Source organism: Amblyomma mixtum, chromosome 3 (genome assembly GCF_055824585.1).
Source record: "Amblyomma mixtum isolate Tamu chromosome 3, ASM5582458v1, whole genome shotgun sequence".
Classification (NCBI taxonomy): domain Eukaryota; kingdom Metazoa; phylum Arthropoda; class Arachnida; order Ixodida; family Ixodidae; genus Amblyomma; species Amblyomma mixtum.
Genome location: NC_143014.1, coordinates 207,664,091 through 207,682,204, shown reverse-complemented (window position 1 = coordinate 207,682,204; position 18,114 = coordinate 207,664,091). Strand labels below are relative to the sequence as shown.

At 45.0% G+C, this 18,114-nt stretch overlaps 2 protein-coding genes and 1 pseudogene across 2 annotated transcripts in view; 2 read left to right on the top strand and 1 right to left on the bottom strand.

Moving 5' to 3' along the window:
- The first annotated feature begins 1,254 nt into the window (after window positions 1–1,254).
- The window catches only part of LOC149353455 (uncharacterized), a 59,871-nt gene continuing 43,011 nt past the window's right edge, over window positions 1,255–18,114 (top strand). The window contains exons 1-6 of the mRNA XM_089582578.1: window positions 1,255–1,759; window positions 2,147–2,211; window positions 2,939–2,979; window positions 5,504–5,549; window positions 8,329–8,463; window positions 10,565–10,654. Of these exons, the coding sequence (XP_089438704.1) occupies window positions 8,347–8,463; window positions 10,565–10,654 (207 nt within the window). The 5' untranslated portion in view covers window positions 1,255–1,759; window positions 2,147–2,211; window positions 2,939–2,979; window positions 5,504–5,549; window positions 8,329–8,346. The remainder of the gene's footprint in view (window positions 1,760–2,146; window positions 2,212–2,938; window positions 2,980–5,503; window positions 5,550–8,328; window positions 8,464–10,564; window positions 10,655–18,114) is intronic.
- LOC149353458 (uncharacterized) lies at window positions 8,457–15,029 on the top strand. The gene is made up of 2 exons (XM_089582579.1): window positions 8,457–11,575; window positions 13,789–15,029. The coding sequence occupies exons 1-2, from the start codon at window positions 11,336–11,338 to the stop codon at window positions 13,861–13,863; spliced, it is 315 nt and encodes a 104-aa protein (XP_089438705.1). The 5' UTR covers window positions 8,457–11,335; the 3' UTR covers window positions 13,864–15,029.
- The window catches only part of LOC149353457 (uncharacterized), a 25,523-nt pseudogene continuing 22,273 nt past the window's right edge, over window positions 14,865–18,114 (bottom strand).

Here is an 18,114-nt window from a genome sequence, read left to right as displayed (position 1 = left end):
CGTTTCTTTTTTTTAGTATTGCTTGACGCTTGCAGCACACCACATTAGTAAAGTAAGGATGTCCATATTTCAGGCTTAATGTCTGTAAGAAAATTTTTTAGAATATTATGTGTCATGCAGTCATATAATATACATTGTCTAAGATACGTCCTTAATCAAACGTCTACAAGGCATCAAACTTGAGATGGCCTGTAGACGTCTATTCTGTGGCTGGAAGAAGCCATAGTCGAGTTGAGATGGGTCAAGCTGAGTCAAGCTGTCTAGTAGCCGACATTGGTTTCCTGGGAGGAGACGTGCCACTCGTGTAGTATTTGACATCACTTCCTGCGCACCGGCACGGAGGCAGTGCGTGTCAGCCGAAGACACCATTACAAAAAGAAGTAAACTGGATGTATACATAGCCGCGCGCTCGTAGCGTCCTGTCTCGGACTAATCGCGCGCGCGGCATACTGCACTAGCGGTCGGGGTGGGGCGCCCGGCCGCGTATACCGTCGGAGGTAGCACCCACGGAGCGTTCGTGTCACGCGTGCACTACCTGCGAAGAGCGAGCGGGAAGTCAAGCCCGCCTTTTCGATGAACGCACAGAGGCTCACCACTGTTCTGTCACGGGTATAGAGGCTAGAATATCACGGGTGCGCGCAGTGCCGCGCGGCCACAGGAGCGCTTGGAGACTGTCCGGGATGATTCCCAGCGCCCTGCAGGCCGCGAGAATCTCGCGACGCGGCACTGCAGAAGCGGCACAGCGAAGGAGCATGTGCTCCAAGTGTCTCCACTGCGCCGCAGTCAGCGCACGCGTCGCTCGGGGATGGTGGCCGCTGCGGCGAGCGAGCAGTTTGCGCTCACCACGGAGCCGTCAGTGAACGCAAACAGATGGTCGCCTAGTTGCTCGTGCAGCGAGAGAGCGAAACCGAAACCGAAATCCAGCTAAGAGCTACCACTGCCTTGTCACGTGAGGGCCTATTTCTCATGATGCTTTCCATTATATTTTTTATGACTAGGCTTCAAGATTGTGACGTCATGGTCCCTCCTAGTTTTTCTTCCTCCATGATGGTGGCTGAAGTGCAGCGCCGCCAGCTTTCCCTCTAGGTAATAGTAAGAAACTCTATGCCGCGGATGGATGTCCGACGGGTATCCGTGAATATCCCTATAGGGAGATGAACTTACGACATCATATACATATTTTGCTTTTCCACACAAAAAAATTCAAAGAAATTCTTTTTTCCAAGCGGCAAAATTCAGCCGAACAGATTTCTATTCCAGTAATTAGTTCAATATTAGGATTAATCCCTTAAAATAACTCGATTATGGTGCTGATATGAAAGAAACTGAATTAAACTAATTGCGTGAATTTCTGGCACCAGAGCCGGTTTCTCCTCCAGCAATCCGCCGAGGAAACCGAGGCATGCTGCCTTCCATGAAAACAAAACTCCTACCAGGGGACGCGGCAGAGCGACAGGCCTAAAAATCCATCCAATCCAATCCGTCAGCCACCAGTTCCGGCGCGGTGTTTGCGTAGTTTTTTTGTCGCGTCGTGCTTCTTTCGACCATTATTTTTGCTACAGTATGCGATTTGTTTGTTCTATGGTTGCTGGGCTGTGCTATAAATGTGATGTATCAACTGTGCGCTCAACAAGGCCTTCTTCTGCACCTGAAACTCTTGTGAAAAAGCTCCGGTGTCGTGTTGAACCTGACTCCTTGCTGAGATGCCGACGCTTTGTTGCTTCGGATGAAACAAGCGGCCTGGTGTTATAACTTTCAAGTAAGTAACTGTGCTTGAAGATTACTTTGAGGGTGTTGCTGTGGGATGAGCAAAGCGCTGTAACATATTATTTATACTCTTGCACAACTTGTTTGCACTGGATTGGAGGTTATCAGTACGATGCGGTAGGTGCCGCAAACGCTCTTGCCCGCGTTCGCGAACCTATCACGAAGCTCCATAAGCCAGTGCAGCGCGCCTGTCTCTTGCTCTACGCTATGAAAAAAGTTGAGACGAGGTGTACATGTATGGTGTGAATTTAAGGCAGTTAGTTGTACGTAGGTTCATAATTGCGATAAAACAGAACGCACGAAAAGGATAATGTCAGGGCTGTATGTGTTCGCAGCGATTTGCGACTGATTTTTTATTATTTTGTTGCTGCCTTTTCAGTGTGGATGTAGCCCGCCTGCAGAGTATGTTGATGCCTAAATTATGCCATGTCATGGAAAGCGCAGGTAGGTTGTAATTAATGTGAAATTTGTCTACCTTCACAGCTTATCTATTTGTTTCAATGTTAGGCCTGCTAAATGGATGTTTCCAACCATCTATTGCACAGTAAGTTGCCCTGTGCAGTAGCATTGTTTGGAAAGCTGAAGTGTTGTGTTGAATTTGTGAACTTTACACATTATCTTTCGTTAAAATTTAAGCAGCGCTAACTTTTAGGACGAATACACAGAGGACATGACAGGACGGGCGCTGTCATGTCGCCCGTCCTGTCATGTCCTCTGTGTATTCGTCCTAAAAGTTAGCGCTGCTTAAATTTTAACGTAAGAAAATGCATAACCAACTAGCCCCGCAACGTGTTTTACTAAGTTTACACATTATTGACCGGTTTTCCTATCGCTGCTTACTGACTGCAATGAGACCATGCAGTGCATTGGTGCAGCTTTGTCAAACATGGTTATGCCCACAAGGCTCAGTGCTGAGCAAGGTAGCAGGCTCATATGTGGCACCCTTAGAGATACATGTCCCTGGATTGTGAGCAGACCTCTATCCGTTACTCCTGTGGAGCTGTAGATCATCAAATATGTTGTTAGTGCCGGCTGTGGGCTTCATCAGGGAACCTTGTGAGCTGAGTTGTTTCGAGAAAGGCCATGTTTTGCTGCATCATGACGTCTAATGTTATGTTGACAATGTGCAGTACAGGTTGCTCTCTCATATTTTATTTCCTTGGCCATGCAGTATGTATATGACTGACCTGGGAAAACAGCAGCAGCCTACAGGTAAGTTTGTACTACAGTGCAAGTTTCTTCCTCTCATATAATCTGTACTTTCTTTTTCTTTGCTGTGTGCAATGGAGGGTATCTGGCTGTAGTGCAGTGTACACCCTTCCACTTTTTTAACCTGAACGCGCGAGCGTCGACTGCCCAGCGCTGCGGTGCCGGAAGAAGAAGGAGAGGAGAAAGCGAGCGAGGGCAACGGCACGCCCACAATTCGTGCTGCTGGACTAAAGGTCATCTGCTAGGCTATTCTGATTAGTGTGAAGCAACCCCTGCCCATCATCGGCTGTTAAGCATCAGCGCCCCAAGAAGCGGAGAGCAATTGTTTTTAACCGCTGCCTATAGCGTGGGTGATTCTGAAAAGAGCTTACGTTTGGAGACAGCCTAGCATGCCCAAGAAACCAGTTGCAATCGTTACATACAAAAAACTGACTAAAACAGATCCTAGCTACAGCCGCGTTAATTTCGCTAAAGCAAACGCTCTCGATGCACTACTGGCAAATGGAACCAGTGCCTGGAGTCGTGCTTGGAACGCTACGCGTTTCCACCAGCCCAGAGCCACAAACACACAGCAGATAGAACACGAAACAAAATCGCAGAACTCTGCCACAACACTTGCTTCGCAGGGCTTGCTTCGAACGAAGCAGAACAGCCAAGCAGATGACGCTAGCTACAGAGGCATGATCAGCCCGCATGCTCGTTCCCTCTCCCTGTTTTCGCTCTGCTTCGCCTCGGCACCGCTGCACTGGGCAGTCGACGCTCGCGCGTTCAGGTTAAAAAAGTGGAAGGGTGTACAGTCAGGCCGGAATGAAACGCGAACACGCATATGTCATACATTTCTGCTTTGCAGCGAACTATTCCTTTACATCCTATTTACGATTATACCCTTCGGCAGACCCTTTATCCAGACACATGAATCAGGCTAGCTGCACAGTACAGCTGAGAGTAGGCAGGTAAAATATTTTGTTTTCTTGACATGCGCTGTTCGCGTTTCATTCCGGCCTGACTGTACATGTACAGTGATGGATAAAAGTTTGTGGGATGCGAGTTCTTGGGAAAAATTTCTTTCTGTACTGTGCTGTTAGCCAAAGCAGTTTAATCATTACTAGAATCATTAGACGAAATGGATGCTCGAACCTATTCAACAGGTTTCAGCTGACTGCCGAGCGAGGCAGTGCAAAAACAAATATTTTTCTGGAAATCCCCATCCCGCAAACTTTTCTCTATGTCTGAGCCTTGTGCCCTACCACTGAGTATTCAGGTAGCTTGCAGCTGTGTGGTAAGGATTCCTACTCTCACAATTGAATTTTTATGCCTTCAGTATGCATGTGATTTCCTGTGGGAGTAGTTGTAGCATCTTGCACTGTAAACACATTTTTCATGCATTGGCACAAAACTGTTTCCAGTGGATATCTTGCCTTTTCTTTTTGTACTGTTTTTAAGCAAAATATATTGCATTTCAAGAAATATTTTCACCTCCATTGGTTACTGCTTAAGAGTTGTTCAATATGTATACTTGCTCTTGTAGCTACAGATGCATAACCTTGAACTGTTCATTGCAGAAACCATTGTAATGAAATATATGTGCAGTCTAAGAAACACTGCACACCTTACACACCTGCCCATCACCTCTGAATACATGAACGCCTTCATAGTTTGATACAACTCAAGAATGCAGTGGTGAATTCCCCTCAAATGAGGCCTTCCAGCGAGTGACATTGACCAGTTCTCAGATGTCGTGGTTATTTCGGTAACGTGAAATCGCAGGTGTCTGGCATGTACCTCCATGAAATGTGATTAACCGCCATGTCATGAATACCAGTCAACGCCATTGGCTGGAGGGCCTCCGTTAATGGGCATTTGCTGCATTCTAAGGTTGCATCCTACTACAGTGCCAACAGTTCATATTAGATGTAGGGAACATACCAACCTGTTATGTTCCACTAATTCTTAACAAGCTTCCTAATGAACTGTTCTTGCTTAATACGTGAAAAGCTGTTAAACTGGCTATTTTTAAATTCTTCCAGCCCTAATACCCCTGATTGCAAATTGTCCTGTGCCGATTTTGTTTGTCTCTTTACAAGAGTTTTTTTTTTAATCTTTCATTGCGTGTCATTTGAAAATATATCTTTATTATTACTATTTCAGTAATATATAGGGAAACATAAGTGTATTGTTATCTTTTCTCATGGAACCGGTCAAAAAAAATTGCCTGCTCGCAATTTTGTGTCTTTTTTCACACCTTTGCAGCCCGAAGGTAACATACCTCTGCAAGCTCTCGTTGGCACTTTGACATTGTAGATTACTAGCTCAATTTTGTTTTGTGTGTTATATGCATCGTAAACACTTCTGTACCTCTTATCTCGTCACAGAGTTGCATTTGTATGTGGCAGCAAGGCAGGATAAACTATGGGTTAAAATTATGAAATTCTCTTGATATTGTCTTTCATTAACGTTTTTACTGACAATACCTCGCACTTGAGAAATTTGCTTAACCTTTCAGTAACAGTATTATATTTGTGTTTAGGTTTGTTTTTCAGAGCATCTCTTTTTGGAATACCAAGTTCAAGCATGTGAGTACTGCCTGTTCACAGTAACCCTTCCTATTGTATGAAACTTCTGCCAGTATGTCCAGCTTGGAGAATTCCTCTTGAAGACTGAAAGCAGCTTTAATGTCATTAAAGGGACAGTGAGGAGAGCACCATTAATATTTTTTTTTAATGCAAAATCCGATAGTTCGGCATTTCACGGCTTTGTTGCCTCTTGGCCGGCAGCGAAAGATGCATTTATTTCTAAGAAATTTGGATTCGAAGTTGAGAAAGTTTTTCCCACCGCTCCGATTCAAACTTGGGATTCTCTTATGATGACACAGGACTAAGTGACGTGAAACATGACGTGCACATGACGTAACGCAGACTCCGTGATTTCTAGCGGCCAGCAGTGCGGCCTTGCAGCAGCCGAAAAGAAAGCTACCACTGGCCGCACGTTGAAGGCATCTATCGGCTATTGCGGCCGTCGCTTCGTATACGTTTGCACCGGCGTTTTGCCAGCGTTAGGAAGGATCCCGTTCTCGAAGTCGTCAACGAAGTTCTCGCAAATAGACACCTTTAGCATACCGTGTACCTTGTTACCGCTAGCGGAATACTGGGAGCCTGCCTACCGCCGGTCAGCAGGCGCTGATTGGTCCCGATGCTGCAGGCGCGCACGTAGCTGCCGGGTACGTGGCGCCATCTGGCGACGTCAAGGAGATTTGCGCATGCATTGGCTGCACTTTAGTGATTCGTGGCTTTTCGTGTCTATAGTGTTGCTAAACTATTGGTTCTAGCAACACTGTTTTGTCCTATGACGTCATCACGCTTGTACTTGCGAGTTTGGCCTGTGGCGGCGATGCCTGTATTTTGGTTCTTGCTCTTTCCTACGTTACAAGAGCTTTGTTGTCAGTATGAGTGGTGTTTTTGTAATCAGGAGCTGGTACTCTGTCGATACAAGCCAACTTCAATTTCTCCTCAGTGTCCCTTTAATAAAATTGTCTTCAGTCTGATACGTACATGTCTGCCTTGTGTTGATCACTGCCTATTGTGAACCATTATAGGCTTGTGTGACATAGTGCGCATGTAGAACCTTCGTTGTGTTCTATTCAGGGCAGTATGCCCTAAAATTGCCCCATGATGGATTTAGTGGCAGGACCTGGAATGCTGCCTGCAACACACTACACGCTTCACCTTTGTGCTACTGCCTGAGTAGAAATGATGCTGCAGACTCCAGCTTATGCACCATAGTCGCAATTATCATGTAGGCCTGTTCACAGCTACCTGATGTTTGGATTGTGGGGAGTGCCTGCAGAAGCTTCTTACCTAAGCTCTCTTCAGCTCTATGAGCAGGTGTTGGTCGGTGCCGCCCGTAGTCAGATATTGAATATATAGCAGTGTTCTGCCTCATTTGGGAAAAGGTCTATAGCTAAAGGGGAAATGAGCTGTTGAGACAAGTGAATAACATCTTTGTCTTCAATTTTTGATAAAGCAGTTGTGTATGACAGAAGACGTGGCCAAAAAGTAAGTTTGAAATGGTCAAGGACAGCATTTTTGGATGCGTGATCATATGCATATGCACCGCAGTTGGCCTTTTTATGTAGCATGTGGAACTATAGCTTTGCAGACTGATTCAGTGACATTTTGCAGTAACTGCTGCATTCAATTCACGATGCTTATCAGCAAACATATTTTCTTAGATGCCTAGTCCTTCCAGTTTTGCCACTTATGGGTGTCAGTGCCTGTGCAGCACATTTCTTGTGCTGCTCTTGATGTTTACATTTCACTTCAATTGTTCAATTGCACCATGTTCTCTTGAATTGTATGGTTCATTACATTGTCAGTCTGGGATGCATGAAGGCAAAAATCTCTGGGCATCTGATAAGTGGCTCAGTTCTAACTGCTGGTAAACATGACTCAGCCATTGCATGTTTCCTTCGAGTTTAGTGTAGTAAGTGCAGTAAAGTGCAGTGTAGTAAATTAGGTTTCACACGGTTAATATATTGTGTAAGTGCCCTGCAAGATCATCTAATTAACAAGCCTTTTCGTTCTATTTGACAGCACTTGCTTAAAGGGCAACAGAAGAGGTTTTAGAATTTGATGAGCTTAAGGTGTTTGAATGTGTGAGGCTTGCAGGTAAAGCATTTGAAGTCTTCCTTTGCTAGCATTTGAAATGGTGACTTAATCTGTGTACAAAGTCATGTCGGCAATTAGGCTTCTCTGCAGTGCAGTGTGCCTGGCAGAGGTGGCAACGATGACATCATGCTCGGCGGTGCTACGTTTCCAGCGAAGAAAAGGTTGCTCAAACAAAGAAGACCATAGTTACCGCAAGTGAAGCTTGTAACACGTTGTTTGGTGGCATCGGACGACGCACAGCAGCATTTGGGCGAGGGCGACACAAATCTCAAATTTCGGCAACAAAGATGTCATCACCAAGATTCTTAACACTTCTTCGACGTTGTGAGGAAACGTCCGAGATTTAATCGACGATTACATCACGATTTTAAATGCTAGCGCTAAACTACTTGCCATACTTTACCTAGAACCTTCCTACTTTTGAAGCAGTGGATCTTGTCGATCAAAAAGTACTTTACCTTCCCTTTAAAGTAAGCAGTTGACTTCAGAGTTGACTCTAAGGAATTGCAGTCAGGTTTCACCAGGTGTTTCACAGGATCCCACTACTGTCTGTCAGGAGCGTCTGCTCCCATTAGTTGTATGTGTGCAAGGAACTCGTTACTTATTTTTCTGTTAGAGCAACCCATTTTCTGTTGTCTCCGCACTTGTAGAAAAAGAACCTTTGGTTTATTTTATGATTTTTCCACAGGGGACAACAGCTACATCAATGACTACCCAACTGGCCGGCTTCTGCGAGATGCTAAGCTCTATGAGATCGGTGCTGGAACTAGTGGAATTCGTTGACTCATTATTGGGCGTACCATCAACCAGGAGTACAAGTGAGGTCTGTTTCCCCCTGTCTTGTTCACCTTGATGTCTCAAATACTTCTAGTGTGTCATGTTGAGGTAACTGAGAGCACTCTTATAGCCTTCCACAGTCGTTACTGATGGAAATGAGCAGATAGTGGAAGTATGTGTATATATCTGAGATTTCTTTTTTTTCACGTCTTGATTTGCTTTTGTAATGCAGATTTTAAAGCAATTTAAGCTTTTGATGGGCCACTTTTTTAAAATTCATTGCTTGCCTGTCGATGTGACTTGTTTGGCATGCAGGTTTAGAAAATAATTTATGAGCACTAGTGTGTGCATGGTGCAAACAAGACTTCTCATTGTGCAGTCTTGTGTTTGGCCAATACTACCAGTGTTCATTTGACATTGTGCTTTGCATGTTGAGTTTCCAAGGCAATGATTATGCTTTTCAAACACTGCTTTTTGTTTCGGCACATTTTATGTGAATGCTGTCTTAGTCTATTTTCTTTGTTTGGGTATCAGCAGTTGAGATTATAATGTGTGGGCCATTGAAGTGCTGCATAGCATCAGTGTTGCCCTGTACTAATGCTCTGGGTTTGTTTTTCTTTTGGAAGCTGTTCATTCAAAATTTAACAGAATTTACATTAAATATCACTGCATTTCTCATGTATGCAAGTTATTCTACAGCATTACCTCCACCAACTTGTTCTGATTTATGTCAGTGCGAAACAAAAGTACTGTGCAGCCCTTTTTGTACCAGGCTGTCCCTGGCACATGTAGTCTTGTTCTGACTGCATGAATCACCCTGGTCTCATCATTGCAAACCGTACCCTGGAGTGCATCCATCGATGGCTTACACAAAAACTGATGCCATTTTCTTGGATTCCTGGTGTCCAACGGTGGTGCAATTGCTCATGAGTATACAGCAGATGTCAATGTTTTGCTGCCTCATTGATTTCATGATAAGCATGAACAGAAAACATTGGTCATTATGTTATGATCCGTGTTTATATTTGTTCATGTATTTGAGCATCCCAGTTATGCTTGCTCATTAAGTTTTGAAAGGAATTTGGTGTCTTGTAAAGCTAAAGTTAATCATACTTGTAGCATTTTAGTATGTGGGTCTTTAATCTACACATTGCATTTAACTCTTCAGACCTGATATGAGAATTTTTTCCTGGGTGCATTTTAGAACAGTGTTCACTTTTTTGTGTGCATGTGTTCACCTGCACTTGTATTTGAAGTACACAACTATGTAATGGTTTTCCACAATACACTCACTGGAGGTTTTATCCATAATGTGCTGGTAATTCTTTGAGCTTTGTAAATGTGATATTGTGATTTCCTTGTGGTGAAGGGAACTAGATGCTGTCAGGGAGAAAAGTTTGGAAACCACGTGAGCACCTGCCAAATTTTATTGCTGCATCACCTGATGGCCTGGCATTCTGCTCTCAAGATTGCACATGGCGCCCATTTGCACATGGCGCCCATTTCCTTAACATTTAACGTTTTGTGTTGTGCACTGGCATTCTCAGAGTTTGACATAGAGAGCCACACTGTGGCAAACTACAGTGGCTTTCTAGTAGCGAAAGAAAAAGAAATGTTTTTATCCGAAAGCAAAAGCCGTTGTGAAAATTTTAGAAGAGCTGTGAATGTTTTGGAGTATGCGAGCCTCTTGATCATTGCTATAGTAGTTTTATGCTTTGCCTCTTGCTAGAAACCTATAGAGGGGGAGAACGTTAAGCAGATGCTGTCGGATGAATATTCGTTGAAACGCGAAATGGATGCACCAGCTTGTGATGCAGGAGTTCAAATTTGTTGATGCTTGCATGGCCCACAAACTTTTGTTGATAAGAGTACAGTCTTTTAGTTGCAGTATGCAAAAATTTTCCTTTCTTTTAGCCATTGTAGCTTTTTGGTAAATGGCATGCAATGACAGTGAGGCTGGAATTTAGCACTGACTTTGTCAAAGCATGTATATGCAGTAGGCAGAGGGTTGTGCAAAGAGGCAAAAATTTGCATTCATAATCTATTTCATTAACGTCTTTAAAGATTGGTTAGCATGTTAGTTTATGTTCTGCTGCTAGATGTGTAAGAAGATTGTTGCTGCTGGACAAATTCGCTCCTCCCCGCAGGGGGGCGTCTGCAGCATGCAGACGTTGGTGAGTGGCGACACCACGGGGTATCCCGAGCATCGGCAGGGACTTCCCCGCAGGGGGATGATGGTGAGCAATGTGTCACCACGGACCCGAGCATCCGCGCTTAGCCGTGCGTGGCATCGCCCATGTCCGGGGAAAAGGGGATCCTGGTGGTTGAGCCAATGCCGAGCGTTTGAACCCTTAAGGCCCCTCGGCGGAGGCAACACACCACTTTGGCCCCAGCTTCCTGTAGACGGCACCTCCGGCCTGACCCAACCAGGGGAAATCGGTAGTTGCCTTTTCCTGTTCTCCTTTCCATCTTTCACTGTCCTGTCTTCTTTCTTACAACTTTCCTGTATCCTCCTCCCTTCTTGGTTTTCCTTTTTTTCCTGGCGGCGAGGGTTAACCTTGTGTGGCCAACTAACCTGAGTTGCGTCATATTTGGTTATAGTTAAGGTGTACAGCTGGCATAGGCAGGACTTGCTTTCAAGTTCCTGTCGCGTCCCCTTGTTGGACTCTATGGTGGGTGGCTGGCACCATGACCGAAGAAACTAAATTTTTTATGGCTTCCCCCCTTTCCAAACCTGATCGCTCTCTCAAAAGAGGGCGGAACGAAGCAGCAGACTTTTTCACGAAAAAGAAACCAACTTTCACAAAGTTTCATGTAATACACGTAACTGTGAAGAAAAGCATGCCCGAATCATATCCCCATTTCTTGTCACCAAATGCTTAACAGATACCTTAGGGCCTGGCTACAAGGTATCCAAAATGTCCAGCGGCGACCTACTCCTTGAACTACGCGAGAGCATCCAGTGCTCGAAACTCGCAAACATTGCTTCTATAGGGGACATCTCTGTCTCTGTGTCTCCCCACCGATCCCTCAACTCAGTCAAAGGCGTCATCTCAGAGGCTGACTTTATCCACCTAACAGAAACCGAAATGCTTCAAGGACTCTCCGACCAAAATGTAATTGACGTCCACAGGATCAAAATCCGCAAGGATAACAAGGTAATAGACACTAAACACATGGTCCTTACATTTAAAACCAGCAGCTTGCTCGAAACAATCGAAGTAGGATACTTGAAAGTCAACGTCAGGCACTACATACCAAATCCCCGTCGCTGTTTCAATTGCCAGAAGTTTGGCCACGGCTCACAGAGCTGCCGCGGCCGTAAAACCTGCGCGAAATGCGCTTCAAAGGACCACCAGTCTGAGAAATGTGACGCAGCACTACGCTGCGCAAACTGCGAAGGAGACCACGCTGCGTACTCCAGGGCGTGTCCGTCCTGGAAAAAGGAGAAAGAAATCATCACCATAAAGACCAAAGAAAACATTTCATTTAAAGAAGCCCGAAGGCGTTTTGCACTTACAAATACATTCTCCTTCACAGCGAAACCAAACTTCGCTGATGTAGTGCGCAGGGGTGTAGCACCACACAGCACTCCGGCACCTGCCGAGGCCACTTCCACCGTGCCTGTGGCAGGGCCATCCATGCCCCAGGCAGGGACAGCGAAGGCTGCTCTGCCAACCCCAAGCCAGGGAGTGCCAGCTCATGGGTCGGCATCCCGCAGGACTTCCCCCCGTCGGGGGAGGCCTGAAACCCACACACCCGCGGCTTCGCCGCGGTTGTCCAGCACCTCTGAGGAGGTGATGAATAATGCTCCGGCCGAACCTTTTCAAATTCGTATTGAGGCTTAAAGTTGCGAAGACTGCCTGAGTGGCATGAAAGATTGAGGGACGAGCTTGAAAGTGTGAATACAGTCATTGCACTAGACTATATTTCATTTCAAAAGCTAAACAAAATGTGGAATGCAACACATTCTGTGAAGCAGTTTTTTGTTAACAAGTGCATTTGCTATACTTGAACAACATTGGTAATTACTAGATTTTGTTCTCTTTTCTCTAAGGGAAACTGTTCCTTAAAGGAACATATTTTGAATTGCTTTATATAGTACAGAAAATGGCAATTGCATGTACCATGTTTACTCAAATCTGGGCTGGCCTCGATTGTGAGCCAACACCGTATGCTAAAGGCCAAAGAGAAAAAAAAAACTTTCTTGAACGTAAGCCGGCTGAAAAAAAAAATTTAGAACGAGAAGGCCCTTCTCATTGGAGTGCATGCAAAAAGCTGGTCACGCTGCCCCCTCCAATGAAAAACATTCTTTTCATTCTCGCCAAAGTCTCACCCGGTTTGGACAAAGGCAGCACTGTCTGCTTGGTGCCATTATGTTGGTGCTTGTTCGGCAGAAAACTTGGACAATCGCTGAATGTCCTCATGCTCCTTAAGCTAGACATCATACAAATGGTAAACTTGGTCAGAATGCAGCCAGTCTCCTGCACTTCCGTTGTCTTCGTCTACAGACAGTAATGGCTACAGTGCTGCCTTCTGATGAAGGCTTGTGGTGGTGGTGCTTGCATGGCACATTTCGCGTTTGAATGAGTTTTTGTCGTGTTTTGTAGTTTATTCATAGATCCTCTAACCTAAGCCTACTGAAGAATTTCGTACCTCGTATTCATAGAAAAAGTGTTGGCGTAGACTCAAATAAATGCAGTCAACAGCTGAGAGAAATGTATTTCCTCCACTCCTTTCATTATGGAGAATGATAAACAAGACTGCGTCATTGCATGAGTGTGAATGGCTGGTATATTCAAAATGATAAGCATCGGAACACTGGAATTGTTGTGTGTAAATGAGTCACAGGGTTAGTGTCGTTGTTTAATGGACAGACCAGATCTAAATCGGGAAGTGTTACTTTGTTGCGCAAGTTAAGGGAAAAGCCTGGTTGCAAAGGCACTGCGTACCTTTCGCAAAAGCACAACAGTGAGACATTCTATGTTTATAGGAGATTTATTTCAATAAGTTACTGCACGGCGACAAATAAACCTGCATACAGCTGAACATTTCGTTGCTGTGTGTACTTAAGGTACTACTGGACAGTTCCATGGCTAATAAATAGCTTTCTTGGTTTTCTTTCAGTAGAAGCAGTATGTCAAACCTCAGCAGCATTCATATCACACTTCCTTTTTTCTCTCAACAATGTATTATGTATACATGCCTTGCTATGCACTGAACGATTTGTTTGTCTGATATTTTTTACTGCTGAACAGATTGTGTCAAGGAACCGTAGGTTACAGCAATTCCATTCTTAGAAAGTCTTTATGTGGATTCGAAAAAAAAGTTGAAAAAAGTGAAGAAAAGCATCTCTTTGTAATCTGCCCAGCTATCAGACACCCAGAGGAAGACAAAAGCACTGAACTCTTCATATGGCACCTCTTCAAAAGGCGGAAAGCGCTAATACATCCACAGTCACCAACAAGCACAACTGTTTGGGAGCGAGGTTCAAGTGATTGAAGCAATACAGCAAATAGGTGGTCATTCACCTTTCAAGCTTCAAGCCTTCGTGTATTACATAAACTGTATCCTTGGGCTCTGCTGTTATGATTGTACATATTGCGGGTCACACGCTGTGGGCCACAAGATGTGCTATGTCTTCCAAAAGCACATGAGTCCCATTTTTTGGCAGCATAGAGCATCACAGTGCCTGGATTTGGCATTTCTTAAATGTTTTCTTGCCAGACAGGGTCTCACGGATATATGTATTAAGAAAAGCTGCATTCTGGTGTGAGTCACAAGTTCTGGCCATTGCCATACCTTTTGTCTGCCATTTTTTTCGAATTGTCATGTTCAGAAAGAACTATCAGTTCTGCAAAATATTGAGGCAGTTGTCATGGCACTCCTTTTGTTATGTTATGTTTTATGGGGATTCAGGGTGTCCAGAATAATGTAGTTTATTCATATTTATTCATTTGTGCACAGAAAAAAAGTTTGCTTTTCATGGCACAATATGTCGCAAAGGTGCAAATTGCGAACATTTTGTTCTCAGGACCATAGGTCACAAGTATCTCCTTTTGGTAGCTTTGAATATGGGTCGGAAATGAATGACATGTGCTACCTCTGTTGGTTGAGTAGACTTGCACATCATTCATGTAGACAGCCTTCCTCTGGCAGTAAGTGACGTTAGCACCAGTGTGGGTGCCAAGGGGTGGCACATCACAAACTTGTATTCTTGAGGCGTCGCTATTTTTTTGTATGGTTACAGAGATTTAGAGACAGCGTCATCAGAGACGAGGAAATTCTATAGGCAAACTCACATTTGTAAACAGTCGCCTTAATTACACAATGCATTCTGGGATGAAGCGCATTTAACTGGCTGCATTCGACTACTCACATTTTCTTAAGCCTCACAAACACAAGTTTGCCTACAAGTGCTTATTTCTGCATTCGTGAGAAGGGTCTCTAGAGCAGCTTTGGTATCATGACAGTGGACGTGATAGTCTTGAAACTGTTTGACTGCTGGATGCATCCTTCGGGGCGCCAAACACGTTGGCATTGCCGTAGTCTGGCTGCACGGCATAAAGCTGGTTTTTGGCGGCCCGGTGCTCCTGGAGGTCGCTCTTGCGAATGTTGCGCCACTCCTCGCCGTGAATCATCTGGTAGGTGGGCGGCAAGGTGATGTCGGCAACAATGGCAGTTTGGTGCCGGGCTGGGTCATTCCCACGCCGCTACCGGCGCTGCCCACGCTGTGTGGTGAGTGCTGCTGCTGCTGCTGAGGGCTGACGCTCCCCGAGCTAGTGGTGTTTCTGGCCCAGGAGGGACAGGTCGCTAAAAACGCTTCGCGATTGGTTAGTTGCTTGGGACATCCTGGGGCACAGCAGGCTTGGCAGGCAGGCAAGCAGGACCTGTGTTGTGCTTAAGACCGGTCACGCGTGCTTCGTGAACTCCGCTGCGATGTCAGCAGAGCATGCTGACAGCCGTAGACAAAATGACGATCGTGACATCCTCGACGCTTTGGCCACGGTGCTTTAGCTAAACAAGTCCGAAACTTGGGCCACACTCTTAACATAATTATTGCAGCGGAGCATTGCGAACACAGCGCAGTTTGGTTTCGCGTGTGCTCGGTGCCCACACACAAAGCACAGATGGTTGTAAGCATGAAACGGACCTGTACTACACACCAAGCCCTGCTTCTACTCATTCCGAATACATTGCCTTTAGGGAAGGGGCTAATTATTTGATGGTGACCAAGAGTACGGAAATGAGAACTGATTTTTCTATGGAGTGTGCATATGATTCCTTTCTTGTTTTTTTTATAGTGATTCACGCCAAAGCTTTGGCTAGTCGTGCCAGCTGCATAAATTGCCATTTGATTAACACAGCGAAGTTTAGGAAGAGACCATTTACAGACGTTGACTTCTCCGCAAAGTTTTTTTTTTTTTTTTTGGCCAAGAAACCTCATTCACTGATGGCGCTGTCGCAGTCATTCTTCGAGACGGAAAATAGGAGACGCCCCCTTGATCTGTGTAAACTGCGGACGGTCACCAGCTGCTGTTCTTACCCCCTTTTGTCTGTTCATGGCCCTGAGTGTTGGAATAGAAAAAATCGCAGTTTCCGTGAATGCTGGAAGAGGCTACTGGAAGTATGCTAGAATGTATGTGTTTTTGCTCTCTTTGCAGTGGTAAGTATGACCGAGCTCGTGTCATTATTTCTCTATGCACGAGTGCCCAAAAGTGCGCTGTTTTTGCGCTCCGCGCGGCATTTACTGCGCCTTTCCTCAGCTCATGGCCACAACCTCTTCGTAAGGCTAAGCGAGGCCGAGCAGCCGCGCCACCAGCGGCGAGCGGCTGGTGGCGCGTGTAGACGCGAGCGGTGCACTGGCATTTGGAGTCCTCATCTACTGGTGGGGGCAAAGTGGCCTGTAAAGCAGTCTTCTTCTTTCGCTAGCGTGTTTGGCAGGAGAGCGCCACGGTGTGGGCGAGCTGTGCCGGTTAGTCCCTGCCCAATTAGCGGGTTCACCGTGTGCCTGCCCGTCTTAGCATTTGCGAGCGGTGACGGGTGCGGAACGCCGATGTCTGACTTATATTGGTACCGCAACTACCTCAGGCTTGCACGGGGCGCACCTGCTCGTGTAGTTTGGGTTTAAATGTTATAGATGAACGCGGGGTGTCGAGCTAGCAGGAATAAAGAACAACGGCGGATATTAGGACATTTTTATTTAGTAACCATATGTTTCCTGGGAATCTCTCTCTCTCTATATATATATATATATATACAGGGTGTTTCACCTAAGACTTTCTGCAATTTTTAAAAATAAGCTATTTGAATTAGATGCGCGCTTTTTCTGGCATAGCATTGTCAGTGGTGTAGTACATCATAATGCAGCTAAGACGTGCTAACTAGCGGGCTTGTTAACCAATATTTAATAGTTCACTTTTAAACTATTACCGTTGAGCTCCTTAATTATTGAGAGGCATGTAGCCCACCGTAAGTAATGTCCATATCCGTTTTTAGAATCTCGAGAACGCGATTATCCTCGGCGCTGTGGCCCAACAAATTTTGGCTATTTCGATGAGTTAGGTTCACTGGAGAGGTTGCTTTGCCTGCAAGCTTCTCCTAAATCGAACAACAGCACAAAATAAATTAATTAAAATCCCCTCTGCCCCTTGGTTTCTGTGGTTGTTGGCTTCTCTCATATTTATAACGAGCCCCTCATTCCCCTTTCCTATATATATATATGTATATGGTTGGTTGGTTTATGGGGTTTAACGTCCCAATAAGGCTATGAGAGACGCCGTAGTGGTGGGCACCGGAAATTTCGACCACCTGGGGTTCTTTAACGTGCACTGACATCGCACAGTACACGGGCCTCTAGAATTTCTCCTCCAAAGAAATTCAACCGCCGCGGCCGGGATCGAATTTGCCTTGCAATAAAAAACCGACGAGAGCACTGCGCACTGCCTCACTCAGACGCTGCGTCCCAGCTAATGACGCTTTCGGCAGGCGGGAAAAAATTCGTGCATGCGCACCAAGGTTCAAGGTCGGCTGCTGTAAGCGCGCTTGTTTCATATCCATCAGGTGTTCGCAAAAAAAAAAAACAAAGTCGGATACCTCTTGCACCTAGAGAAATATCTTTCGAGATACTTTGAGATCTGATGCTAGTGAGCATATTTAAACATTTAGAAGTACGTGTATAGATTAGTTTATTAGCCACGCATGTTTGAAAAGCATAGAGAACAGAACAATGTAATCTGCAATAACTTTTGGGATATGCATTGCACTGCGGCGACTTTTTTGTACAGTTTGAGATCGTCTAATCGCTCTTCCATTCTGAAAATTTCATCCATCTGCCTTGTTTAGTTTAAAAGTTATTCCTGATCAAAGTTAGCGTTTTTTCGAAATAGTTAAAAACGGAATGCAATACTGTTCAGGTAACCAGTATGTGGCAGTTCTGAGATTTTGCGTGAAGAAACTTAATACTTCGTTCTACGCGGCTAAGCATCGCCTTTGCTCTACGGCTTTTGGGGAATGCGCAATGTCTAGTTGATTTTAGCTACATTTTTTGTTCTCCTTATGAAGGGCACATGCTCTTGAAACGTTCCGCGCCTTCTTTTTTTCTGCCAAATATACTCTTAAAATGTCGGTCTCTCATTCTTTTAATCAACTTGTAACAATTGCCAACAACAAAGTCCACAGAATACAAACAATAATA